Below are 27906 nucleotides of genomic sequence, written 5' to 3'. Positions count from 1 at the left end.
AAAATATTCAAGTTTTGTTTTTTTTTATTCAAAACTAATTTCTAGAATAAAAACGCCATGACTGACCCTCTCAACCCAACGCGTCTGCAAAATCATCCCGCTCTTGCAAGAATTATTGAAAGCGGGCGGACAAATTTGCCAACCGGAATAACTACCAGTGGAGCACTTTCTGCATATGCTCAAAATGCGGCTGCTATCATCAGAGACAATCGTGAAAGGGAGAAGGTTGAAATTGCAGATTTGAATAACCGATTGGCACGATATGTAGAGAAGGTTAGTTGAATTTTACTAGATTTTGAAACTGTGTAAGTGATAGGTTTATAATCATTGTTGTCCAAATAATTTTGGTATGGAGTGCGCCAAGTTTTTTAAATTTATTTTTATAATTAAATAAATTAATCCGGAAAACCTGAATAAAGTATCAAGTGCACACTGAGCCTTTACCAAAATATTAAATATTGTATAATATTCTGTTTGAACAAAACTATTTTTCAGGTGCGCTTCCTTGAAGCACAAAATCGAGTTCTTGAAAACGACATTGGTGTTTTCCGTAATGCAGCACACACACATTCGGAACGAATTGCTGTCTATTTTGAATCCGAAAAAGCCGTAAGTAATCATTTTTCTATTAAGCTTTAACTTTAAATTGCAGTCGCTTTTCACTTTGGTCCGTGAAAACAAAGCTAAGATCTCGACGGCTGAGCAAAATATCAGAAAACTGGAGCCAGATGTGATTTCTGCAAAGAAAAAGTTAGTTTTTTGTAAATTTACTATACAACTAGTTGTACATATAATTTCAGTTTGGAAAGCTCTTTCCAGCTGAGAGTTCAAACAAGAGAAGACAAAAGAAGTCAAATGAAAATTTTGTCAAACCTGGAGGCAGAGGTTAGTAGACACAATTTGTGTAAAATTAATACAAAAAATTATTTTTTTGACCTAGCAATAGTTCTGGTGCAACAGTAAAATTTCCATTTTTCAAATTGTTTTTTTGAGTTCTCCGATTTCTCAAATCCAACAATTTACAGAATTCTTACATCAAACGTCTCACAACTGACTGTGAAGAAGAAAAAAGCCGTGTCCACTCTGAAATTTCGCGTCTCCGAAGTGATATCAAACGAGTGCATGCACTGCGAGACAAAGAACGCAGCAAGCACTCAAGTTCGTCTCAAGAGTTATTGAAGCGTCTTAACGGGTGCATTTCACAACACGACATTGCCATTCGAGAGGAAATTAGCAAGGCTAGACGTGACACAACAAACAAGAACAGGGACTATTTCCACAATGAGCTGCACGCGGCGATGAAAGAGATTCGAGACCGATTCGAGAAGGATTCACGTGCCGCCAGAAAGACATGGGAGGATTGGTATCACAAAAAGATCACGGAAATCAAGAAGGGATCCGAAAGCTATAGCTCAATACAAAACCAGGCAAGAGAAGAGATTCTTCGAATTAGGTCGATTGTCAACGAGTTCCGAGGAAAGCTTTCAGATTCTGAAACTATCGTGAGTTTGGGAGTTTGGGATCATTTGTTGAAACGTTATTGAATTCAGAATCAACAACTTATCAAACGAATCGACGACTTGCACTTCCAAGACAAGGAAAATCTAAGATTGTTCGAAATTGCACTCAATGAAAAAGAAAATCTAGTAATTAAAATGAGAGAGGAATGCACAAAACTTTCAGTGGAACTTGACAAATTAGTAGAGAACCAGATCGTATGTTCAAAATTTAAAGTTTTAAATTCACAAATTTGTAAATTCCTTAATAATTTCCAGAACTTGCGAAACGAAATCAACCATTACCGCAAACTAATGGAAAACGCTGAGCACCTCCGTACCACAGTTCAAACCCACGTGACCTATAATGCTCCACCGCCACCCTTGCCACAGTCAGGCCCTAGAACAACTTCCTACCACGCCTATGGTTCGGCATACAACGATTCCTTATTGTAACAACTTCGATTGTCATGTTTTTGTTAATTTTGAGTATTGTAATTTCACAATTTCAAACCACCCATGTTCAAATGTACGGCTTGAACTTGCAAAAGTTTGAAGAATTTATTTTTCTCAATTTTCATGTTATTTATATGTTTTATGAATTAACGAATAAAATGTTTTATTTTACTTTCTATGTAACCATTAATCGGATGAAGGTGGGGTGTTCAGTTTACCAATGTAGATCAAAAATAATTCAAAAAAATTTTTTTTGGTACTCTTTCCCTTTTTGTTTCTGAAACCTGATTATGAAGAAGATGTAGGCTTGATGATGGTTGAAAAAAGTGACGTCACTGGGGCAGGGTTTTCTACACTTTTTTCGAAACGCAAAAGCCTTTTTAGTTGTTCTTTATATAGCAGCTCTGGTGTTTTTTTTTTCTAGCAGGCGTATGTGATTTGAAGTTCCTCTTTGATCACTTTGAAATGTAATAATGTACTGATAAACTGTACACGTGAGGTCTTATGTATTTTGTTTGTTTGGCCACACTATACTAGGCAACAAAATTCCAGTTTCCGCTTTTTCTGACTATAAATCATTGGTTGGCAACTCAATATGCATTTTCTGCATTTCTGAAATTATTATAAATGCAATTTCTCAAAAAAAAAAACGGTTTTTTTATATTTTTAAATTTTGAAGTTTTGAACAGTATGAATTCTGAATTTAGTAGCAAATGCATTTTAAACTGTTCAAATTATTAGATATCACTTCCTGTTCTAGTTTTTTTTCAAAGTCTCATTTAGCCTACACTGTTGCGTCGTTATTGTTTTGTTCGTCATCTCCACTCAATGATTTTCTCCCCAAACTTCTGCGTCTCTCAAAACATGTTTTCGCGTACACAGTTGAAAATTTGAACTATTATTTTCAATTTTCAGATTGATCATGGCAAAACCGAAAGCACCAACCGAGGTATGTTAGGGTTTGTTTCAATTGCAATTTGAAAGATTTTTAGGGAACTCCTTTGTGCAACGTGGAGCATATCGAGTTTGAGTCAAGAGCAAATGATATAAAAGCAGGGCTCATTGATACTTTTCTGAATCTACAGAGAATCGATACCAATCTGTACATGTAAGTGTTGGAAAAATGATGTATTTTCAAATTTTGCTCAACAACATTTTGATTGGTGCTCGGAGACAGCTCAAACATTTTTCGGAACAGTCACTACAAAAATATCCTTAAAAGTGTAAAAAGTGTTCAGGCATGTGCATTATTAATAAAGTCTTTGACTCTGCTTATAATATATTTTTGAATGATGTGACATCACACGTCGCACAATTCCTGACTCGATCATCACAAAACATGAGAACATTAGATTTTCTTGCAGCGCTCGCCACTTGTTGAAGGGTCGTCATTCCTACAATGCCGTTTATGGCGGTCAGGTAAGAAAACTCAAATTTTCAATATAAACTTCCAAATCCTATATATCAGTTCCCACCGATCATCCTCAAATATTTAGGTTGTTGGTCAATCGTTGGCGGCAGCAGCTGCCACCGTGGAAGATTGTTTCATACCTCACTCATTACATAGCTATTTCATCAAGACGGGTCAGTTGATAACAGAAGACGGCAACTGTTGTGTTGTGTGTTTCAGGGAGTGTGGACAAACCGATTCTTTACATGATCGACCGCATTCGAGACGGAAGAAGTTTTTGTACGCGAGTGGTGAAGGCTGTGCAGGATGGAGAGGCAATTTTTTCTTGCCAAATTAGTTTCCATCATGTATGCTGGGGAAATGGAACAGAGAATAAAAAAAGAGATACTTTTCAGAAAGAACCCGATGCAATTAAACATAGCTCCAAAATGCCGGAAGTAACACCTCCAGAACAATTGCTTGTAGGTTGCTTCAAAACAATCAAGTTTTTCCATGCAGGCACCAAAACGCCTGCCACGCGCTTTCTGTATAGTGCCGCGACGGAAGAACCACCTTTGGCACTATTTGGTGCAAACATGAAGCCTTTGATTGTTCGCCATGGCGTAAAAATAAGGCGAGAGGCCGGCGTGAGGCGGGCAGGTTAGAGGCAGGCGTCACGTCCTGAAAACAGGCCCACCTCCCATGGAAGCTTGAAATATAACTAAAAAATATAATAACATTACACTGCAATTCTAGGTTTACTTTCCATTATTATATATTTTCCAGCCAGCTCGAGAAGCAGCGCTGGAAGTGCTCCGCACGAAAGAAGTCGATGAAGTCACCGCTGGTGTCATCCAACATTTTTTGAAAGAAATTCCAGATGCTTTTGAGCGAGTTTTTGATGTTCGCCCGGTCAACCCAGCCAAGTACTTGCTTAAAGAAGATACTGAGCCAATGTCGATGATTTGGATTCGAGCAAGAGAGAATTTGGGTTAGAAGTTCAAAATAATTCGTTTTCAATACTATGATTCAGGAGATGATCACCGTCTCCATCAGTGCGTCGCTGCTTACCTCACCGACTTGAGCATGCTCACCACGGCAGTACGACCTCATATCAGAAACGGATTCATCCCTTCAATGTCTTTTTCCCTGGATCATTGTATTTGGATGCATGAAAATGAGTTTCGAATCGATGATTGGATGCTGTATGAGACAATTAGCTCAAAAGCTGGTATAAAATTCTGTAAAATATTTTTTAAGAAATGGCGTTAAATTCTAGGTGGAAGTCGTGCATTTATTGAAGGCCGTTTATGGTCTCGTGATGGTCGACTTATCATTTCGACTGCTCAAGAAGCACTTGTCAGAGCTCCAAAAGTTTGACAATATTTGAATATTTTGTTTGGTTGTGTATATATATTCAATTTTGATAACTATAAAATGAATAAATGTTTAGAATTTTGAAAAGTAAGTACCAAGTTACTTAACAATAAATTAGTACCATCACCAGAAAGCCTGCATCTAAGATTCGAAGCTTTCAAGAAATCCGCGTTAGCGTAGTAAAACAATTTAGGAAAAAAAATACTAGCAGAAAACTGTTTCCCTAGTTTGAGAAGTTTCAGGACTGTGGTCTCGTTATGGTCTATTTATTGTCATTAAAAAATAAACATTTGTCATATAATTGAGCTCTATGAGCTCCCCATTTTGTTTTTTTAAATAAAGCCCGATCAATAATAAATGTACCAGAGATGTATTTGATACTCGCAGAGACATGTCCGATCGGTTGATAAATCGTTCTCCCTAAATTCCCCCACATCTCTGTTCCCCTCATGTTTTTTTGCATTCTTTACTGCACTTTTTGACATCCCTCACCCATCCCAGCTCCCCAAATTTTCATTCCTGTCTTTTCGACATGAACATCGTTACTTTCCTACTTTTCGGAATATTTCCACTTTCAGCTGCAATTTCTCCAATTAACCTGGAGAATTGTAATCCGGGAAGTTATTTTGTGGAAAACTATATCAAGTACCAATGCTATCAAAGTGGAAGTGTAAAGGGTTACAATATTGCTGGTGGGTTTTGAATTAGAAAATTAAAAAGAAAAAAAAATAAATTTTTAGGATGCCAACCATCGAATGATCTCACCGGTGTCACTTTGCAACAGTGGGAGACCCACAACGAAAAATGGTTCAAGTATCACTGTGTAATTGATGGAACTAATGCTCAGTACTCTGTGAAGAGTAAGTCAGGAGATTTTTGTTTGTTAGTCATGTACCCCTGTTTAAAATTTTGGCTAACTGGTAATCTAATACACAAAACGCAGTTACATAACTTTGCAGCCTGCCTCGACCCCGTAGGAGAAGTTCTACCAGTCGGAAAAACCCGCTCGTTCCCAGATGGAGAAACATTTACATGCTTCATAGAACGCAACAAGGTCAAGCTGAATCACCAAACAAGTGAGCAATACATGATTTATCATGCGATTGTGCCAGCTAACTATGTCATCGTTCGACCAAATGGTGATGTTGAAATCTAATGCATCCATCTGTTGTAATTTTTCAATTATTCCCATTGTATGATCCCTAATAATCTTTTTTATCACTACATATATGGCAAACTTTTGTAATTGTTTAATTTTTAACAATGAAGATGAATTATCAGATTTGTAAAATTGTTCTCAACATTTCAGCTGCTGGATGTCAAGTCGGCGATCAAGTTTATGGAGATAGAGCTACATGGATTGATAGACGAGAAGATGTTATCATTGTGAGTGAATGTCAAAAATCTATTTAGTTGTATTTCTTCTAACAGTTTCAAATTATGTTTTTTAGCGCATATGTTGATTCAATGTTTTGATATGCGTAAGTGAATACTAAGGATAGGTAAAGATGTAAACAACCGGTACAAAATATTTGGTAGTAACACTTTGGGGTAGATTCAAAGACAATTGGCGTGTAAGCTATTAACTTTGATCAACTGGATTTTGGATCAAACGTGATTCAAGTTCTTCATAATTTTTTTTGCAAATTTGATCCAGTTTCCAAATTCCATTTAACTCAGATTGGCTCAGAGAACAAAGTTGTTGGAAAGGGATCTACCATGCAATGCAAAAAATCGGAAAATGGCTCATTTGTTGTAGAAGTTGCAGGTTGCACTTAAAAAGATACGTATTAACCAACTTTACAACTTTAATTCCAGCCTGCTTAACTGCAGAGAACACATACATTCGACCAGAAGATTTCGGAACTGTAGACGATGCAGTTGTCAAATGTGCAATGGTTGAGGGGAAGTGTGTGCTGAGAAAAGCTGAAGTCACTGGTAAATCGTAAATGAAAATTTACAACTTTTGTTACGGTTTTTCTATTAGAACTCGGATGCAGACACAATGGAAAAGTATACAGGCACAATGAGGAATGGAACTCGGAAGATGGTGCCACGGTTTATGCATGCCAATTCGGGAAAGTGGAGAAAGAAGGATGCCTTGTTGGAAATTACCTTATTCCATTGTATGCAATTCGCTACGTTGATGGAAACGCTTTTTATTGTTTTCAAGGAACACAAGTTCGATCATTCGGAGATTTGAGTGAGTTTGCATAACATATTTAGTAGGGTATTCGGGTTATCGCACAAGAAAAAAACATAAATTATGTTGTAAGGTGACATATTAATGTGCATAGTCATAAGGAAATTAATAAAAAAAATACCAATGAGCTACCGACCGTTTTGTGGCTAGGCATAGAGGCTAAAATGCTACACACAAGAACTCACCCTACACTGCACAAGCGGGGTAGACATATCACATAGAACAGACTATATACAGGTTGGAACTCGATAATGATTTTATGTCGGTAATCACTTTAAAACGTGGTTATTTTCTGTATTTTTATTTCAATACAAATACATTTCGCTTTATACGACGTTGGTTTTATGAATCTAACTATATTGAAAAATAGGAAATTTCATTAAAAGAATCTACCGAGTTATTGAAAATGATTGGTAATAATTATAAAACCAAAATCTTTAACTTTGAGAGGGCTGCACAACAACATCCGGCGATATCATCCAATTTGAAAATCGTGCTAGAAACGGAGACCGCCTGGAATCCTGTGGGTTTAGCATTAATCGAGATGGAACTGTCGAGTTTAAGTGGACACAAGTCGGGTGTATTTATTCAAAGGAAATGATAACGGTAAATGCAATTCAACAATTTGGAGACCAATACGTGCATTGTGCTTTGAATGGAACTGCTGGGTATATCGTAAAAATGATGACAAGAGAAGAAGTGGAGAAGTGGTTGACAGCGACTAAACAGCAGTGGAGCAATATTGTTTCAGGTATTTTATGAGATGAAATTGTTATTTTAGAGCCAGAAAAAAGTTTAGAATTTATAATTGATTGGTGTCCGAATTTTGGAAGTTTTCACTGTAGATCCAAAATAAATTTTTTTGGAAAAAAGTGACATAGCTTACCTGATTCTAATGAGTTTTTTCAGTGGGATTATTTTTGGTCTAACATGTACTACTCTTAATCTCGGACATCGATAGTGTTTTTTGGTAGAGCAGTGTAAGTGTCCCTTGTAAAGTTTTTGAAAAAAAAAACATTATTCATTCATGCGCACAAAAATGATTATCAAAAAAACTTCCACCGGCAAATATTCAGGGAAAGATGGAAAGGGAAATTCTGTAAAACGAGAAGTTCCAACAACACCTCTACCTACAACTACCACCACTACTACCACAACTCCTAAGCCAACAACCACTACAACAACCACTACAACTCCAGCACCAACTACTACTCAAAAACCAACTACTACCACAACTACCCCAGCCCCAACTACAACCAGCACTACTTCAATTCCAACTACCATTGCAACGACAACTGCTGCTCCTTTGAAGAAGTGCACCGATTTTGTGGAAGATTGTGACAAGTTAAGAATCTATTGCCATACGGAGGCAGAAAATGCAAAGTTTTTGAAAGAAGCAGTGAAGAAGTTCTCGACGAATCCGAAAAATAGATCGAGAATGTTGGAATTCATAGATCATGTTTTGTAAGTTCTTTCAACAAAAAACTGTTAACAATAGCATTTCCAATTTGGTTTTGGTAAGAAAAGGAAGTAGTCAAAATTTTTTGTAATTAACCGTTTTGCAAAAGAATAACATCCGATCAAAAACGATTTGAATTTTTTTTTCAAGATAAATTTAAATAATTTCAGCTTGGAAGAACAAGAACCTGCACACCAGAAAGAACAAAACAAAGAACAGGATTGCCCAATAAACTCGAAATCTTGTGAAAAGTGCTCTCACTCCAAGTGTGAAAAATGTGCAAAACACCCTCATCACCATTGTAAATGTGAAGATCAGAAAGAGTTTAATAGAAAAATTGTGAGAGCGTTGTGCCCAAAAACGTGCGATATTTGCAACGAAACACGTAAGTTTATTTTTATTCAAAATCAAATTTAATTAAAATATGATCATTTTCCAGATCCATCGGTTTCAACGATTTTGTCAACTAGAATTTCTGGAGCTTGCCTGAAACCACAGTGTGAAATTTAATTTAATCTTTGATGTGGGATGTTTTGTAGACTTTAATTTAAAGTAATGGATCATAAATAGTTTTTTTTTCGCATAAAAATTTTGCAAAATATTTTTTAATACCTTGAAGCTGTACAGTTTAAGCCAAGAAAAAAAGTTCAAAATGTTTTATTTTACAACTGAAGTGAGTGTACGTTTGTGATGAAAAAATATAATTCCTTTTTTTTCAAATCTAAAAATTATAATTTCTCTTTCTAGAAATTTTAATACACAAATCTAATCTGCCACGGCTGTGTTCCTAATGACCCCTGTACTATTTCTCATAATTCAGCTGCGTATTTTTTTTTCCCTGCGCGTATCGGTTTAACGAAACAATTAGCTTGCGATCGGATGAGACCACACAAGAGACGCAGCAACAAACACCCCTGCGCGATAATCGCACAGGGAGAATAAAAGCGGAATGCGAAGAGGGAATTGGCAGGGGAAAATAATAGTTGCATTAAAACAGTAGCTACTTCATTTGTAATTTATACAAGAAGTAAAATATTTTTTAAAATACTATTTGAATACAAAACAATTAAGATACGACCAAGATATGTATTACTCAGAAAATAAAACATTTCAAAACTGTTTTCAGGCATTGGGTGTTTGCTAAATTAAAATAACTATTATAGAAAAAATATGATCGCACAAAAATAAACAACGACGCAACGACACAAGTTTGATGTGATATTCACTTTTTCTTTATAAAGAAGAATACGATTCTTTCTACCCATACGACTCTAGATACCAATGTGAATTGCCGTAAAACTTATTTACCGGATTTTGTTAACAAAACAGGAAGTTTTTCCTAATGTAAACAATAAAAAACAAATTTTAAACTATTTAACAAGGACACGGAAACAAGGTTTTTTTCCTTATTTTTTCCTCTTCTCATTTTTTATTCAGTGATTATCTTTCCGGTCCCCAATCAGTCAGAGAACTAACTATCAATCTTCGACTATTATCCAACTGTTCCACAAACCTCCAATACTTTTGAAAAACAATTGGTACGGGTCGGATCTTTTTGCTCGATCATGATTGGTTCAATGTAACCATGGAGGAAATGACCCAACAGTTTACTATGTCATGAGTGTTCCAGTAAGAAGATTTTACCAAGAATTTGAACAGTTTGGGTAATTGGAAAGTGTCTTCGGGAATCTTTATACCTCCGATTTTTTTGAATATGTTTATATTCTGAGTCGGATCTTCTTGATCGATTGTGGGCTTTGTGGTCCGGTTTATTGAAGATAAGAACAGCCGTTATGGGAATTCAATTTAATATTGTTGTGTATTTGTTATAATCACAGATCATATATCTCATCCTGATCGCCAGTTGTTATGATCACAGATCATATATTTATTGAAAAAATAGTTAGAAACAATAGAGCAATAAGGGCTAAAGGCAAGGTAGGGAGATAAGGGTAAAACAGTCTCTTAGGCCAGTAGAAGAGTGTAGAAATGAACGAGTCATCTCCTTTTATAGGGGTGAACGGGAAAGGGGGAAAGACGCGGGAAAGTGGGAAAGTGCATACTACAAAGACACGAGGGCAGATCAATAAAGGTAGATCAAAATAATATTTATACGACGGTCGTCGTAACAGTATTGCATCATGGAACATGGTTTTTTGTTTCTGTTGTGTTATTTTTTTGCCACTCACGTTTAGTAGGATTTTTTATTTCGATTTTTTTGTTTGATTTAAAAATAGAGAAACAAATAAAAAATTAACTAGGGAATGGCCAAAACCCAGAGTGGCCATTTGGCTCGAGACGTATGTCATTCGAAAGCTGAGGTTGTCAGGAGTAAGAATACCATTTCAGTTTTTGCCAAATGGCCACTCTGGGTTTTGGCCATTCACTGGTAAGCAGGACAGGTCTGACTAACAATTTATTTTTATAAAATTCTCGTTTCAAAATTAGAGATGTTTTTTAAAAAAGAGACCTTAGTCTTAAAAAACCTTCATGAAACTCTTCAAAGATTCTTAAATTCTTTAAAATTTCCTGTCACATTTTTGGCAAAATGCTTCTAGGAAAAACTTGTTTTTTAAAATAAGAATTGTTGCAGGTTTGAAGTCCATTTAAGTATAAACAATAAGAATATTATGAGAATATAAATTTCGTAGACAAGACTTTTTGTTGACTTTCACATGAGTAACAGTTTGTCTGTATTTTTTGAAATGTTAAGCTTTTCACAATGATGTTTAGTCCAGTTAGCAACCATGGAAATAAATTTCAAACTGGGAAAGCAAAAACTGGGTCCTGAAAAACCAAAAACAGCATTGATAACACGTGAAAATTTGGCAACTTATTCTTACGCACAAGTCAGAAAATTTTTAGATTTATCTACAAAACTTTTCAATATCTTTAAACCACTATAAAGTATTTGAAATTTTTTAAAGAATTATTACGATGTTTGGTTTTTTTTAGAAATTTTGAGTTTTTAAAGTCAATGACCAAAAATAATTTTGCCAAATTATAAAAATTACCCTACTGTACTAAAATTTTGTGGCGAAATTTGAATACACATCTCATACACGCGAACCGCAATTTTTATGTGTATTCTCTTCTGAAATCAGCATGTTTTAGTCAGATTAAATCAACAAAATACTAATTTATAATCGGATTTTTTAAATGATGAATTGAATTAGTTTCTTTGAAAGTTCAAATACCAAATCTCATTGACCAGTGTTTGCAAGTTTCTCAACAGACGTTCAAAGATGATAAGGATATCAAGTTTCAGGGCCGACGTTTTTTTTCTAAATAAGATATCAGCTGATTGTTCAATTTTTCCGAAAATTTTACGAACAGAATATTTATTAAAATAACCGTGAATTGAATGAAAATGAGATCTTTAGATTTACAAAAGTGATAAAATTAAACACAGCAAAAAAGGGGAAAAGTTGGTAAATTCAAAGCCTAGTTTCGAAAGCTTCTTTTTCCTCTGTGTATAGAGCATCTGTATTTTTAGGCTTCCAAATCCGTTTACCCATGGTAGATGCACAAGTGAGACAGTTTTTCCTGTAATATGAAGTTTATAATAAAACTGTTTCAGACCATACAAATTCACCTATATTGCTTAATGACTATAATTGTAATCACCGCGTCTAGAAATGGGCTTAACGCAAGCCAGAGTTGTGTTGTTATAATCACATGGCCGTTGGTTATTGGCTCCGAGAGTAGTAGCACTGAACTCAGTGTCAGAAAAGCGGGAACCTGTAAGAGAAATGTTGAACTTCATGAAAAAGTAATTTTGTATAACATAAACCGACTTAGTTTTTAAAGACGGTGTCAACCAAAACTTACCTGGCAAAAAAGTGGAATTATAGCTTGAGCCAGTGTCGCAATTGCAACCTGCCTTGTTTCCAACAGTCTTGCTTGGTCATGAAGGTTTTCGACTACTTGTATATGTTTTGCTGAAAATATAATTCAATTTATGAACAAACTGTTAAAAAAGGGCTCACCAACAACTCGAAAAACCATGTAATTTGTGGTAAATGCCACAAAATACGCCAAAGTGGTAATGAATGCAAAGATGTAAAAAAGAACCTTGGCGACGTCATGCTCCACTACACAGATAAGCTAAAAATGTTGTTATTTGATTTTGTGTAAAACCAGAAATGCTTACATATAATATGCAAACGGGAAGGAAATCCAAAAATATGCAGAAGATCAATGAACGGCGACCACCGAAACACTGGAAAAATAAAGACTTTATTTGGCGCATATTTGTGTAACTTACTGTAGAATAAAGAGAAGCATTGGATAAAGCAAGCACTCTGCTCAATGAAATCGGCACAATTGCGCATATCATTGTACCAAATGATCCATAAAACGCCAATGTCATATAGTATAGAAATCTGGTACACACCAAATTTGGAAATGTTTTCACAAACTTATCAACTCACTGGCTAGGAATATGATGATCATCATTCACATTAATATATCCCATAAACATAAATACAGAACCACAAAGTATGTCCACTAAAGCGAGGTTTGCGACGAAAAACCGAAAATCTCCCTGCACATGACCGAATGATAGAAGAATCACCAAAAAGTTTGCAAAAATTCCAGTTGCTGCAGAGAACACAACTGCGATACCAACAATAGTTTCAAAGTTAGTCTGAAAAACAAAGAGTGCTAGAAAATTAAAAAAAAATTCCGTTACCTCATCATCGCCATGTCTTAGTTTTTCTATTGGAAAATCTGAAGATGAATAATTACCCAGCGGAAAATCGGGAAAATCCCAGTCAAAATTTGTTCCAACACTCATTGAAAATGTGTTCTGAAAAAAAAAACGAATTCGATAGGGAATAACAGAATGATACGAAGAAGAGATTTCTGTGTTCTTATTTTCACATAATGGCTTAATCAAAGACGAGAAGAGAACACCGCAAACAATATTTTGGCTTCGGCTTCGCGAGAAAAATTGAAAACATCTGGGATGTTCTAATGGTAATAAATTTGGAAGAATAATGAAAAAATTGAGCACTGACCAAGTTCACCATAACATTGACCGAAGGGGCCTAAGCACGTCTTAGCAATGACACAACTAAAAATAGCACAGATAAAGCTAACAGTAGAAAAAAGTAATCTTAGCACTGACCAAACTAGCAACATTACCAAGATGCGAAATTTTACGATTTTTGCCCAAAAATACGATTACCGGTCTCGACACGACGTTTATTTTGTGAAATGTAAAGCTTTTTATTTTTTTGAAAATGAAAGCTTAAAGTGGAGCATGAAAAAACAAAAACAGGATCTGAGAACGAGACTATGAAAAATCAATTAAAATTCCAATCAGATCACTGTTGCATCTAACAGAAAATTTGTCCTCTCGAGATTCCGTACCGCATTTCTAGAGAGAAAACTTCAGAAATTTTGAACCTGGGTAATAGTACTAGTCAAAATAGATTAAGCACTGACAAAACGAACTACAGAAAAAAGAATAATTCTGAGCACTGACCAAATTGTTCTGAAAAATTAATTTTTGCCATTTGTGCTACATTGGAGTTGGATGAATATTAAAATAGAAAATCCCTAAATATACTATGTTTTAAGATTCTGGAGCAATTCTCCGAAAGTCAAATATAGTATCGAGTTCAAACAAAACTTTTTTAAATTATTTGTAATTATTTATCAATAACTTAACTATTCAGCAAGTTTATATAATTAACATTTGTTATTACAAAGTGGAATTTCCCTAGTCTGCCGAACTGAATTGATATATTAAAATTTTATTATGCACCCCAACATTGATCTATTCAAAAATGAGGGGCTTGTTATTCACTTTAAAAACTCCCTTTTTATAATATTTTTTGTTATTCTTGCTCTCCAAAAAAGAACGAAAAATGTTTGCTCAAGGTTTATGGTTCAGTGCAAGTGCATTAGAGTTGTTAAGATTGAATTCAAAAGTGTAGGTACAAAGTTCAGAGTTATTAATAAAAGACACAAATCATGTCCAAACACTACATACTTGAAATTTCGGAAACTGAGATCAGTGTGAAAAGAATCAAATTGAATTTAAAAGGTTGAGATGACCAAACACCGGCCGGAAGTTGTGCGCGGTGTTCATTTGGAAAATGTGTCGTGGTGTGGTGTTTTTCATAGTCTTTGAGAGTAACGTTAATAGAAGAAAATAGCGTTTTAATATTATGAATGTGTTCAGAATATGATATCTGCGTGTGAAGATTTACAGACAATTGGAGAAGGAAGTATTTCAGTTTTTATAATTTTTAAGGCAAGTGTCCTATTATTAAAAAAAAAAAAGACTATTAAAGCTAACATGACATTTTAAAGATATTTTTAATGCAAGCAACATCTAGTGAATGTCATGAGAGAGTATGTCCAAATATGAATATGAATAAATTAGGACAGACCTCCGAAAGTGTGAACATTTTTGTTACGGCTCTTATTAGAGACAAATTGCTTGCCAAAAAATTATTGTCAAAAATAGTCACTTTTTGTACCAGAATAAGGTTTACTCGACCAAAAATGTGGTATTGAAAAAAAACTGATTGTGAGATAAAATGAGAAAAACTGCAGCCTCAAAATTTCCAATGTGAAAAAAAAGTGAATAATTAACTTGGAAGGCAAATAAATAAATTTTAATGTTACTTCGAAAAAAAAGATTTTCAGAAAATACACAAAAACGCAACAAAAAATTTTTTTTATGGACAAATTTTTGACCAGCTGAAATTTTTTTTCTTAAAAAAGTGAAAATTCAGAAAACGGCAATTTTATATAATAGAAGAAGCAAAGCCTAACAATTTTTGTATAAAAGTGGCAGAAAAAGCCAATTAAAGAAAATTCAGATATTTTTCTTGTTAAGTTTCGTCACTACTACTTCACTGGGAAATTACTGAAACTTTAAGATTGATAACCGTTACTAACGAGGAAAGCTTTTTAGTTTACCGTCAGACTTCAAAACGAGACATATGTCATTAGAAGGTGTTCCATAAGGATATGTCACTGCAAAATTTTAAGCGGCAAAGCTCCACTCTCAACCCCTCTAGCATCGATCTGAAACTGTTTCAGTGCATTTTTTCACTACTTTAGAGGCCTGTAGCATTGCTCCAAATTTTTTTCTTGCAAACTTTCAATGTTTTCCACAACATTTAAAAATAGGAAAACAATCTGGAAAATTTTAATTTTTTTGAAAAAAATCTGAAAATTTCTTGGCCAAGAATTGCACTGAAACGAATGCACTGAAAGAGTTTCAGATCGATGCTAGAGGGGTTGAGAGTTGAGCTTTGCCGCTTAAAATTTTGCAATGACATATCCTTATGGAACACCATCAAATGACACATGTCTCGTTTTGAAGTCTGACGGTAAACTAAAAAGCTTTCCTTGTAAGGTATATTTTTAAAAAAACGAGAGCATTTTTTTATTGAGTGGAAGAAAAATCAGGAAAAAAAACGAAATTTTGAATGTTTGAATTATGATATTTGATTTTTGTGGTTCCATAGGCATCTTTTTAAGTAATTGACCCAACTGGCTCTACGAAATAATATTCCTACATTCTCTACTCTTTCTTTCATGCGACTAAATGCAGAGCACTCCTACCATAAGATCTCTTGGGCTCAATTAAAACAGGGAACACAGTTCTTGCTGGAAAAATTGAAACACATTAAAAATATTTCAGAACAATACAAATGCGGACCCAGTATTGACATAAAGTGAAGTGAAATCTGTGTCTTTCCAAGTTCGAAAGAGAATATAGAGGACAAGAAAAATCAAATATCGTTGGGTAGAGAGTGGGGGGGGGGGGGGGGGTTATGAATGAGAAGAAAACACACAAAGACAAAGTTCGAGAGGGGGTTTCGAGAATCGTCTCGAATTTCAATTTTCTTACGGTTTTCTCCTCATCTATTGTCAAATTTGACAACAAAAATGAGACAATGTGTGTTACATTGCACTTTAATTTTTTTTTCTGCTCTCCTTAGTTTGAAAAATCTATGTTATGTGCTCACAAGAGCCACGGGATAGGGGGAAAGAAAGGAGCAGCTGTTGCCTAACAAGTGGGAAAATTTAGAATTTGAAATCAAAATCTCTGAATGTGGTGTCTGGTTTCAGATTTGCATTTGGGTCCTGGAATACAAGAATCCAAGAATCTAAGGAAAACTAACAATTGTCGGAGATTTGTTCCTATCAGTGAATGAGAAGTAAAATCTGCTATTCTGAACAAAATAAATTAGAAAAAAATTATTTTGGAAAAAATGGGAATTTTCAACAAAGAAACGACATACTTCAAAGTGCAAGAAAACACAACCGTGAGAGCAATTAAAGGATTGTGTGGGTGTTTTTGGCATTTTTCAACGTTTTATTGTTTTGCAGACGGTGAAAAAAGTTTTATTGCGGTTCAAAGTTACTAATAAAAAATACTCAGCTCAAATTCGTCTGGTTTGTTCGTAGCGATGTTTTCTGATTATCGCTATAGTTTGGTATTTTATTTCGTGTCGTTAAAAATAGAGCACGTACTTACTTACTCACTTTTTTACTCAAGCATGTATGAGGAAAAATGTTCAGAACCATTTGAAGATGCTAATATGCCTCATTATCATGATGAAGAAATTTTAAAAAATTTAAAAACATTATTTTTTTTTTTTTTAATTTTGAGTCAAAAAACCGGGTAAACTGAGTTTGCGCCACATTTTAAGATATCGAATGCACTGTCGCTTATTTGGACCCCTACAATGTAGAAATACGAATAATTCAAATTTAATTGAAATATAAAACCGAATGCATTTTTTAATCGACAAGTTACAAAAAAAAATGGTGAAAACTAAGCTTACAATGCTTTTTGACCTGAAATTTAGAAAATCCAAAGTATTTTGATAACATTCAATTTGCTATCCGGTCATTTTAGCACTATACGAGTGGTTTTTAATCATCTCCCCACAGATGGTACCCCATCTTAAAGACTGCACAAATTTACCAAAATTCAAAAAAAAACTACTCCATTACTACAGTAAGAAATTTTTTGAAGTAATATCTAGATTAGTTTCTTGCACTTAAGGTAAAGAACACGTTGAATAATTTTTTCTCGTGTTTTTTCAAATGAGGTCTATTGAAATCAGTATATCCAAGTGAGCAATCCGACAACTAATTCTGGAAGCTTTCAACATGTTTTTAAATTGAAAAAAAAAACAGCACGCTAACACTCATTTGCTGTCACACAAAATAACACTCTACTTCCTCTATTTCTATTACTCACTATCAGATATTCGAAAATGAAAAAAAAACGAAATTATATAGTTTTTGGTTGAGTTCCTCTAGTGAAGGGGGGTAGTGGGGATAATGAGCAAAATAAACTAAAAAAGCATGGTGGATTGTCTTATATTTTAAAAAACTAAACACATTTAGGTTGAAATTCGTATATGGTTAAAGCTAGAGTTGAGAAAATTGCAAAACTGATAAGTGATTGAAACAAAAAAAAATTTTAAAGAATAAACATAGAAAAACATTAGGCTCAAGAGATCGCGAATAGGACAAATGGTAGTCAGTACAATATTTAGTTTGGTCGGATATAAAAGAAGAAATCATGAGATCTTTTAGTTTCCGCCTGATTACTTGAAGTTTACGGCGCAAAATTAATTCATGGGGAAAGTATAAAGTATAAGTACATTTTAAAATAGTTGAGTTGAAAAGACATCGGATTCCCAATTACTGTCAAAAATATTTGCTTTTTCTGAAAAAAAAAGGTCAACAGTTGGACTTATTGCATAGTAAAATAACAACATGTATATAGAGTGTCGTAAAAGATAACAAGACTTATCGTAAAAACTAAGCAATTTTGCCTCAGAGAGCCACCAAGACAAAAGTTGGTACGGAGCAAAATTTTTTTTAAATTTTATATGTAAAAAATCAGCAATTTCACAAAGTACGTACTAAAAAAATTTTCCGATTAGAAATAGCTGGTCCTGAAATTGGAAAAAGAATGTGAAAGTTTCGACAAAGTTTCGATGCATTTCAAAGCGGTTTTTTGAATGAGATGTAAAAATGTTGCGTTTTTGTTTAGAAAAAAGGTGACATTAGTTAACTGAACTGAAAGCTCAATAAAGCAAAAGGGCGTTTCACCTTGAATAGCACGTGAGTACCTAGAACACCATTTTCTGTGAATACCTCTATCCGAGCAAAAAGAAGATATATGGAAATGCGTTTAATTTTCTCCTTTTTTTCTTCTAAAAAGCTATTAAAATTGAGGACAGAGTGAATGATGAAGATGAAGCCATCGGCAAATTACCTAAATTCCAATGAACTTAGAAAATGACTCAGGGATAAACAGAGATCTCTCATTTAATGACGTACTTTGCAACAAAACATAAAGAATGAAATCACAATTTGTTTGAGAAAACAGAAGGGTGACGTAGGAAGAAAGGAGGATTATGTGACAGCTAAATTTTGCAACAGAAATAGGGAGTTTGGAAGTGCTCCAAAAATGTCAAAAATAAACAAAGAAAGACCAAGAAATTCCCACGATTTAATTTAGATTTGTGGGTGTACGAAAGGTCATTCAAATTTTTTTTGTTGTGAAAAAAAGTGACAGAGGGTTTTTTGAAACACAATTAAACGCCAATAAAAAAAAATGTATAATTATTGGTTGCTAACTTTAAAACAATTTTTATAAACGATACGTTCTTGTTGAATTTAAACATATTTCTAACTAACGAAATCCGACGTTTGTCAGTGCAACCTTCAATGTGGTCAGTACAACGGAGTGGCTCGTAAAAACCATTAGTTGGATTTACAAAATTACAATGGAAGCTTGACATTTTATAAATTACACTTTTTTTTCATTTCAATTCCGTGAAAAATAATATCTTAAAAATAACAAAGTTGCTTTATAGTTTAAAAAAATAAGGTACATAACTGTTTATCATTTTTTATCTCGAAAATTTGAAATATTGGAAATTTGTCAAAAATCTGCTAACCCAACAAACAGGAATTCCCGTAACAAGATTCATGATTTAATATTGAATGTGATAGAAAAACTACAGACAAATTAAACAAAAACAATTAGGCTTAAACTTATATTCAAGCAATGTGTTGTAGCGTTAATCAGTGCCGATGTTGCTCTGGTCAGTGCACCGAAAACTTTGATAAGTAAAAGAATTTTTGGACTCAAGAAAAATTTTTTCAAAAATTCGTTCACAAATCGACAAAGTCTGCATTTCACTGAAAATACCCATCTACGTGCACTTCTTTGGCAAAAAAGAAGAACCTCAAGTGTCCATTTTTGCAAAGCTGATAATTCCGTCGGTTTGAAGAGGATTTTTGCTATCCCCGAGGAGGAGATGGAAGATACAAGTGGTAAGCTGGCAAATAATGTGTTGTTTGATGTGTGTTTGTTCGATTTTTTCTGAATGTTTTACAAGAAATGAGACGAGGTTTTATGTGTAATCGAAACGGATCGTGATACTCAAATATTCATTTACCAAGCGGTAGCTTTCAATTGAACTTATTAAATTCGAAAAGTTCAAACCAGCGGCGGATCAAATAGAAATACAGGGATGTGTTATTATGATTTTAAAACCACCGTTCAACTATAATTGTAATAATCTCACAAAAAAAAACATGATGACACTAAAAAAAAACACATATTTCAACATAAAAAATGATAAAAGTGAAATGATACTCTATTAATATATATATTAAAAATCCAAGTTCGATCCATAAAATGACACATCAGTAATATTTGCACAGCTACGAAATGCAATTGCATCTTTCTGCAAAATGAAATTTCACTTTCATAATTTGAGTTTTTGAGCAGTACAAAACCCCCACGCATTTCAAATTAGTGACAGGATTTTCGAAATCTTGCACATTATAGTATCACATATTTCGATGAACTTTGACACGGTAAACTGTTGAGGGTTCAAAAGAAGTAACCAAGTTACAACCTGGTAACTATAAATAGAAAGCTTATTGGCGTTTGTTTTCGAGCAATTCTTTAGATTGTTACTTTCATTTCAATATAGGTAGAAAAATGTATGGCAAAAATGTGACGTATCAATTTCGGCTGGGAAACTGATAGCCGGTTCAGCCGAGTGTGCCGACCGGCTAATAATAGTCAAATTAATCGTTAGCCCACATTTCAAAAATTCGGCTGATTTGTCGTTAGCCGGCAGCCAATTTTTTATCTTTTGTAATGCAGCTTTTTAAAAATGGAATTTAATTGTTAAACGTTAAAACTAAACCGAAAATTGTTTTTCAAAAACCCCAAATTCACTAATCAACCAAAAATTGCTCCTCCGCTCACCTATTTATTAACTTTTCCTTCGCTTTTCCACAGGTTCTTCATCAACACTAGACACATTATGCTTGAATTTTTTATCTGCAAACGTCCATTTAACATCTCCAACAAAAACAAATAAACGGGTTACCTTCTTCCACATCAATTTCATCATCTTCAAAATTCTCAAGATATTCTAATTGGTCTAGCATATACTCGTACTCCCAATCAGATTGCCTTATCCTCTCACTGTTCCGCATAATATTCTGGTCTCTTAGAAAATTATTGGGCTCTCGAATTCTGTCACAGGCAATTCGATGCTGCTCGAGTAGTTTTTGACAATCTTTTTGTGACATGGAGATGACTTGCCCATCTATAATTTCTTGCTCCACGTTTTCATCAGAATCAGAATCGGAATCCGATGATTCTTCACTTTCACTTTCGATGATCCTAATACCATGGTGAATATTGTCATAATCGATTTCCCCATTTTCAAAGGTACTCTCAGTCTTCTCACAGGGAGCTTTTTTTCGTTTAATTTCAGTCGTTTCAGTTTGCCTCCCAAGTCGGTTCAGATTGGTTAGTCGATCTCTCTCCAACGCTTCAGCCCGCTTTTGTTCACGAAAAAGTCGTATCTTGTTTTGTATCTCCACATCTAGTTGTTTTTCGTCATCTCTTCCAGGTTTATAATCTAAGAGCTGGTCTCCAGAAACTACGCTCCCGTACATTTTAACATCCCGCTGAATGGAATTCACCAGCTTCTGATCATTGGAGTTAAAATGAGTAGAATGCTCAGCTTTTCGCATATTGGCTTGTTTTCTGGCTTCAATCAAAATTTGGCATCTCTTCTCATAAAACTTTGAGTGTTGTCGGTATAATGGAATTACAGATTGAATGATATTTTTGGGCTCTTCCTTTTCTTTTTCCGCTCGCTCTCTCAACTTTTCATCCACAATACTTGTGAGCTGCGGTAGACTGATACACATTTGAGATAATGTTCCTCCAAGTGTGCTGTTTGCAAACAGTCTTACTGGAAGTTCAAGTGAATAGTCAAAGTCAAAATCTTCAGTTTCTAAAAACAAGTTTGTTCGTTCCGGGTATTCCCCTGTCGCTCTTGCAGATTCTTCTTCTATGATCACCTGGGGCCAACTTTTTGAAGGCAGCAGAGAAATTATTTCTGGAATATCACAATCCTTGCACTTGTCCTTAAATTTGTCAACTTTCCAACATAGATCATTCTCGCATGCTTTGATTGAGCCATCGTCAGTATTCAAACGCAGAAGCCTTCTAAGTCTTCCTTTAGCAACATTCATGGAATCCGCCGCCATATATAAATCAATTAAATCAATTTTTGGTCGTAACTGTTCTCGAACTCGAGGATTTACGTCAATCTCCTCAAAAAGCTTCACCTTCACCTCTGCGAGGAGCAACAAGTACTCAGTATCCTCCACTGATCTCATAATGTTTTGAACTTCCAGCAAGTTCAATGGACTTCTGTAAACCCGACAGGCGTGGTAATATAGGACTTGAAGCCGAGACGCGAACATTGTTATATCTACAATTGCGTCAAAACATTGTATGGATTTCTTGAGTTTTAAATAGCTGTCCATTAAACATTGCTTTTTCATCTCCCGATCCATTGTGGCAGCAATGTAATTGTTCATTGCAACTTTCCATTTGGAAATGCTCGCATCCACATTTTTCGATCGAAATTTTTCCTTAACACTCGTCCATTGTCCAAGCCTCTGCTCAATGCTCTTCAGTTTGAGCTCAAACGTTTTTGGCAGAGAAACTTGGCCATACCGCACATGATTTTGTAGTTTAGAATCCAAGTTGTCATACATTGTTCTGATCAAAAACGCCAAATCGGACAGCTCTTCCTTCACATCCAGATCAGTCACGCCATTAATCATCGGGTCCACATATGCGATTACGCTATTGATTTCATTGATTTTAGAGTCAACCATATCAGAAGCAGCATCCTTCGCACAATTGTTAACAATCCGTTCGTGCCATGGAAACCATCTGCATCCGGTGTCAGTGCTCTCCCAGTCAATTGGAAACTCGGTCACTATTGAATTGTGTTGGTGAGAAGTTATGGCGTCGGGTTGTTCATCGAAGTGGGCAGTGACACAGTTTATCACTAGGCTGTCGAAGTGTTCATTGATTTTTCTGATTGTATGCATGTCCTTTGTCTTGGAAATTGAACCTTCCCGTTGTCGTGGCTTTGGCTTGCCGAACAGAACATTATTGAACTTGGCAAACTTAAGTTGATACTTTCTCATGAGCTTCAGCGTTAGAAGATTTCTTTCTTTCGTTGATATCGAATTTTTTGAACTACAATCGAGCGAAAAGCGAACCCGTTTTATTGAATCACAGGTTCTTGTTTCCAGTGGTTTAGTTTCTTTGTGAACTGGTATCATCGGTATTGATGTAGTTTCAAATTGACATGGAGCAGAAGGTACTAATAGATCTTCTGCATTTACAAAACTAAACATTTTTGTTGGAATGGAAATTGAATCTGGTGATTGATTTGGTAAAGATGAGGAAGAGATTGATAAAGCTGGGTGCTGAAAAATAAGCATTTTAATTGAAACATTCCATCAAGAAAATCCCACCGTTCCATTAGACATCAATTCTACGGGCTTCGGCACGGGATCAAGCATCAACTTTCTCTCAATTTTTTTATCCGTCCGATACATTGAAATAGGCATCAACGGACCAGTGTCGTCCGTCCAAATTGGAGCAACAACAATTTTGGACGGGTTATCAAAGTCTAACGTAAGCGGGTTTCCAGAAGTTGCAACCACTGTTGCTGTAGGTAATAGGGTTGAGGATTCGTCAAGCTTCTCTTCTCCAACAGTTTCCACAGCTTCATCGTTTAATATTTCCGAGTTCAATCCGGAAAATAAAACATTTGGGTCGATATTTGTAATTGATTGCAGGAACTGAAGAGATGCGGTGACTGCGTTCAATGGCTGATTTTCAGTAGCCAACTTCTTTGGCGTACGTGTTCGTCTTGTGTATTTTCTTGGTTGCTGTAATTTGAAAGTTCAACTGTAAAATTACTTATATAAATCTTACCTTATCTTGTTCCCTATCCATAGCTTTTTGCGCTTGGATTGCATTTAGCAGATTTGTTGGCAGCGCTTGCAGTAATGCTTTTCTCTCTTCCTCTGCTTTCTCGTCATTTTCCGGGTTCAGTTTAGTTTCTGCAACGGGAATCAGTGCACCGTCGTGTACAAGAGCTGAGAGGAAAACATATTTAGCAACATGCAGGTGGCACAACACTCTCAAGCACTTACTTTTCGGTTTCCGCATTCTCTGCATATGCTTAGGTACTGCCGTTGGCTCTTGTGATCGATCTTTGCGAGGCCGTCCTCGAGTTTTTTTGACTGGTGGTGGTGTGCTGCAAACACTTTGTTTTGGAAGCTTCAAAGTTCCAAGAAACTTACTGATTATGTTCTGGAGCTTCTACTTTCACAATATCCTCATCAAATTTTGTATTTTCCTGGCTTGCTGAATGCACAATGTTTGAACTACTTCTTGATTGTTCTTCTTCTTTCTCTGAAGGCGGTTCATGCTTAACGGGGTCGTCTTGTAGAAGTGAGTAAAGATGTGATGATTGATAATGGTGATCAGAAACCAAAATTTGTTTTCGTTGTCGTTTTCGTGGAGTTTCCGAAGCCTTAAATTAAAAATTAATTTTTTTCAAAGACCCATAAAACTCACTGGCTCTTCTGGTTTCAATTGCTTCGGCGTATCGGGTGTACTTCTTGCTCCAGTCAGTTTATTCAGTGACTGAACTGTCGGTGGCATTGATGATCCAAATAATGCGTGATCTATAAGTCCCATAGGAGAAGGGCAGCCATCTGTGTTTCGGTTTTTGCGTAAAATGTTTGGGGTGGCTGAGCGAGTTCCTACAACACGAATATGTATTATCTCAGTTTGATAAATTCAGAATTTGTCGAAGTTTTACCTGTTGGTGTATGTCTTGTAAATTCTGCCATGGCATACTTGCTCACACGGGTCACAGGATGTCGCGGTGTTGGTTCTTCAGAAAAATGACCGGAAGTTTTTTGATTCCAAAGAGAACGCGCTTTCTGGCCCATTTGGTTTTGCATAAGGAATTCTCTGGTCGATTGTTGGCGCGGATGTTCCAAGCTGGATTTTGAAATCATTGCTTGCTCTTGTTTTATATCATCAGTAAGTTTAGAAGATTCCGAAGAAGATGTAGAGGGTAAAGCATTGGAGACCTGAGCCCCTCGTGCTGGACTTGGTAAATTATTTTGAACAAAGTGAGACTGAATTTGTTGAATCTGCAAATATTGAGATTGTGGCATTTCAAACTTGAAAAAATTAAATTTTGAACCAACTCACTTTAACAGGCAGTAAATTATGCTGATGTGCATTTCGTGGTCCAGAGTAGTTTTGAGACATCGGATGAATGTTTGGCTGCGCAGGTCGGATGGGCTGATGGCCTCGACTGTTCTGAAACTGATAGCATTTTCATAATGCATTATTGTGCATGCTTAACGTTCAGCAAACTCATGGAAACCGTCCTGTTTCCTTTTTTATTGTTCAATGTTTGTTTGAATATGAGCATTAGAGCGCGATTGCCCATGCAATGTAAAATGTAAACACGCAAAAAAAAGGCTTTCCAACAGAACATGTCAAGTTGAAACAAAGAAGGAAAGAAAAATCAGAAAAAATGAACCAACCTTCCAATGACTCCTACAATTCACCAGACGCATGGCCCTGTCCAAATCTGTCTCAGTTACTTGCTTGTCAGATGGCTGCTCCGATGGGGTTTCCTGAAACAACACGTGCTGTCAGGTTGTCCCATCACGGTTTGATTAAAAAAAAATGATGGAATTTTTTGCCCAAAAATGCGACATTAACAAGTTCTTAATTATGGAAAATCAGTTGAGAACTCTGCGTCTCAACTTCCGCACGTTTTGCAGGTCTACGTGGATAAAACCGAAATGGGACACTCTGACATCACGTAAAACAATAACAATATTAGTTTCTGAATTTTTATACTTGTTACTTTTGCAAACTCACATTCATATTAGGATCCTTGCCTTGTATTAAGCGTCCCGTCAGCTTGTCCTTGTACCATCCAGAAGTCAGAATTTCCTTTATAGACGTTCCATCTGGGAACTTTTTCTTGAACTCGTCGAGTTCCATAGATTTCGCCATTAATTGATTTGTTATTTTCTCCTCCCTTTTGGAATGCACATCCTGCCATGCTGCTGGGTTTGATTCAGGAATTAAGGGTTCTCGTTGTGGCCGTGGAAGAGGGATTTGCTCTATTGACTCTATTACAGGGACTGATGGTACTGGTACTTGTTGCTTTATAGGAACTGGTGGTGGCTTCTGTTGCTGAACACTACTAGCGTATGATCTTTTTTGCCGATGATAGACTGGCGGAATTGAATGAACTCTCTGGGGTGGTTCAACTGGAATTGGATATACACGGTGGGCGTTTCTCGTGTCAGAATGGGGTCTTAGTGGATAAGGTGCGCCATTTGGTTGGGTAAATCTTCGGTTGTAGTGTGGTCCAAAGCGTTGGTTGAGGATTGGAGTGGCTCTTATGCACCCATTTAAAGGTACTGGAGGTTCCAATATACGAGCTGGAATATCAAGATTTACTGCTTGAAAGTTCTGAAAAATATTGTGCGCATGCGTGAAAATGTTTGTTATTTTTAAAAATTAATGAAATAAAATGATTTTTCAAATTTTCAAGTGAAATTTCTGGAAATAGAGGATTATCTTGTTTTTTATAACTAAACATCATTTAAGTAAGAAAATTTGAGTAGGAAAAAGATTCGGATAACATTTTTCTACAAACGCTAATTATGCTCCTAATTCCGGATATCGATATAAAAAAATTCAACAAGAAAATCCTTTAATTTATATTAATCAAATTAAAATAAGAACATTCATTGGCCACATAGTGTTTTTTTTTCAAACAATGAAATTTGCCGCTAGAGGCGCCACAATCATAAAAACAGTGCCACAGCAGATGTGGATTTACGGTAATTCCATAATTCTGTGAGATAAATACTCTGTTTTCAGACGAATTTCGGCGGGTGGCGTTTCTGGCGGCAAATTCTGTCGTTTGAAAATAAAACATCAGGTAACCAATAAATTTTCGGACTTTAATAATTTAATATAAAACAAAGGAAATTTTTTTTCTGAATTTTTTCACATCAAAATTCGGAGCCAGGAGCATAAATAGCGTCATTAGAAACATTTTCGTCCAAAGAGATTTTTCAAAGAATTTTCAGGTTTGGCAAAATGCAATTTTTTAGCCTTATTTTTTAAATATGTTTATTTAAAAGGATACATAACAAACAGTTTATTATGTTATAAAATTATTAGGTTCATGGTTGTTTTTAAACTAAAAAAAACTACTGCAATTGCTCCGCAACCTTTTTTACAAACAATTTTACTAGTCTACTCTACCACAGGAAAGTGAAAAGATTTGAGGAAAAATGCGATAGTTCTTGTAAAATTTCGCATTTTGTAGTAGCTCGAAGTTCAGAAAAACTTGTATTCTTTGCAATAGCCTTTCAAACCGAAAACTTTGAAAATTAGAAAAAAAACCAAAATTCTTGAATTCAGTTGTTTTTATTTCCAATAAAACCAGCTGTATTATAAAAATAACAAGTTTTTTAAAGACACTTTTTTTTTGCATTTCTCTTGATTAATTTAAAATTTAAAAACCTACAAGTGAAGTGGTGCGCAAGTGAAACTCCATGAACCGGCTGTCCACCATATGGAAACACGCTTGCCATACTTCGTCCCGGCTGCCCAAACTCTCTCCGGAGTATTTCATCGTCAGCGTCTGAAACATTTGAAAAGCTGCGTTTTTTTTTTCAAATTAAATTAAAAGTTTTAATAAAATTACTTACTCATCGCGGTTTTTGTGAAAACTAGCGTTGATTTTTCGATTTTTTTTCGGTTTGGTTTTCACCTGAAAAAATAATAAATAAATACATTATAGCTCTATTCTAAAGAAAAATCAAAACCATGACACGTAGAATAATATCGAAAAAAAGAAAACGGCACAATGCTTCGCTTTCAAAAAGAAACGCAGACGCCCAAAAGAGAGATATACACAATGTCAGAAGAAGAAACGCAGACGTCGGAGACTTTTTAGCCCGGGTATCGATTCGGAAAGAACACACAGCACACGAAGCTGTCTACGAATGAATACATTTGTAAAAAGGAAGAGATGGGTGCTGTGCATCATCGCAG

At 35.3% G+C, this 27906-nt stretch overlaps 5 protein-coding genes and 1 non-coding gene across 8 annotated transcripts; 4 read left to right on the top strand and 2 right to left on the bottom strand.

Annotated features, from left to right (window-relative positions):
* The first annotated feature begins 45 nt into the window (after positions 1–45).
* Positions 46–2121, top strand: ifd-2 (Intermediate filament protein ifd-2). Its single transcript, NM_075759.7, has 7 exons — positions 46–273; positions 496–609; positions 653–750; positions 801–885; positions 1026–1502; positions 1551–1715; positions 1776–2121. The coding sequence occupies exons 1-7, from the start codon at positions 58–60 to the stop codon at positions 1950–1952; spliced, it is 1332 nt and encodes a 443-aa protein (NP_508160.1). The 5' UTR covers positions 46–57; the 3' UTR covers positions 1953–2121.
* Positions 2122–2648: 527 nt separating this feature from the next.
* On the top strand, positions 2649–2669 carry 21ur-14970. The gene has a single exon (NR_070360.1).
* A 188-nt stretch (positions 2670–2857) lies between these two features.
* Positions 2858–4802, top strand: F25E2.3 (Acyl-CoA thioesterase II). Its single transcript, NM_075758.7, has 9 exons — positions 2858–2901; positions 2945–3060; positions 3317–3371; positions 3449–3536; positions 3583–3710; positions 3759–3824; positions 4129–4333; positions 4376–4573; positions 4622–4802. Exons 1-9 carry the CDS (start codon positions 2875–2877, stop codon positions 4720–4722), a joined length of 984 nt encoding a protein of 327 aa, NP_508159.2. The 5' UTR covers positions 2858–2874; the 3' UTR covers positions 4723–4802.
* Positions 4803–5180: 378 nt separating this feature from the next.
* F25E2.2 (Abnormal cell migration protein 18-like fibronectin type I domain-containing protein) lies at positions 5181–8984 on the top strand. Of its 2 annotated transcripts, NM_001270049.3 has the most exons (11): positions 5181–5411; positions 5460–5579; positions 5679–5795; positions 6029–6105; positions 6400–6487; positions 6538–6657; positions 6707–6922; positions 7371–7673; positions 7999–8386; positions 8552–8766; positions 8821–8984. In NM_001270049.3, the coding sequence occupies exons 1-11, from the start codon at positions 5252–5254 to the stop codon at positions 8889–8891; spliced, it is 1875 nt and encodes a 624-aa protein (NP_001256978.1). In that variant the 5' UTR covers positions 5181–5251; the 3' UTR covers positions 8892–8984. The 2 variants fall into 2 exon arrangements, with proteins under 2 accessions (NP_001256978.1, NP_001256979.1); NM_001270050.4 differs by lacking the exons at positions 6029–6105; positions 6400–6487; positions 6538–6657; ... (3 more) ...; positions 8552–8766; positions 8821–8984 and having other exon boundaries at positions 5248–5411; positions 5679–6000.
* A 2721-nt stretch (positions 8985–11705) lies between these two features.
* gtr-1 (G_PROTEIN_RECEP_F1_2 domain-containing protein) lies at positions 11706–13197 on the bottom strand. Its single transcript, NM_075756.5, has 8 exons — positions 13075–13197; positions 12815–13029; positions 12649–12766; positions 12535–12603; positions 12371–12488; positions 12213–12322; positions 11977–12122; positions 11706–11927 (listed from the first exon to the last, which is right to left on the bottom strand). The coding sequence occupies exons 1-8, from the start codon at positions 13177–13179 to the stop codon at positions 11819–11821; spliced, it is 990 nt and encodes a 329-aa protein (NP_508157.1). The 5' UTR covers positions 13180–13197; the 3' UTR covers positions 11706–11818.
* A 6621-nt stretch (positions 13198–19818) lies between these two features.
* Positions 19819–27622, bottom strand: attf-5 (AT hook Transcription Factor family; the record flags this gene model as incomplete). Of its 2 annotated transcripts, none has more annotated exons than NM_001392721.2 (14): positions 19819–20134; positions 20668–20742; positions 20792–23210; positions 23259–23678; positions 23725–23888; positions 23946–24049; positions 24096–24328; positions 24373–24560; positions 24620–24959; positions 25021–25131; positions 25362–25454; positions 25705–26276; positions 27377–27493; positions 27561–27622. In NM_001392721.2, the coding sequence occupies 13 exons, from the start codon at positions 27562–27564 to the stop codon at positions 20675–20677; spliced, it is 4833 nt and encodes a 1610-aa protein (NP_001379608.1). In that variant the 3' UTR covers positions 19819–20134; positions 20668–20674. The 2 variants fall into 2 exon arrangements, with proteins under 2 accessions (NP_001379608.1, NP_001368603.1); NM_001380897.2 differs by having other exon boundaries at positions 19864–20134; positions 23725–23852; positions 27561–27564.
* Between the last annotated feature and the right edge of the window lie 284 nt (positions 27623–27906).

Source organism: Caenorhabditis elegans, chromosome X (assembly GCF_000002985.6).
Source record: "Caenorhabditis elegans chromosome X".
Lineage (NCBI taxonomy): Eukaryota > Metazoa > Nematoda > Chromadorea > Rhabditida > Rhabditidae > Caenorhabditis > Caenorhabditis elegans.
The sequence above is the reverse complement of the archived record's forward strand: the minus strand, read 5'-3'. Positions and strand labels throughout refer to the sequence as shown.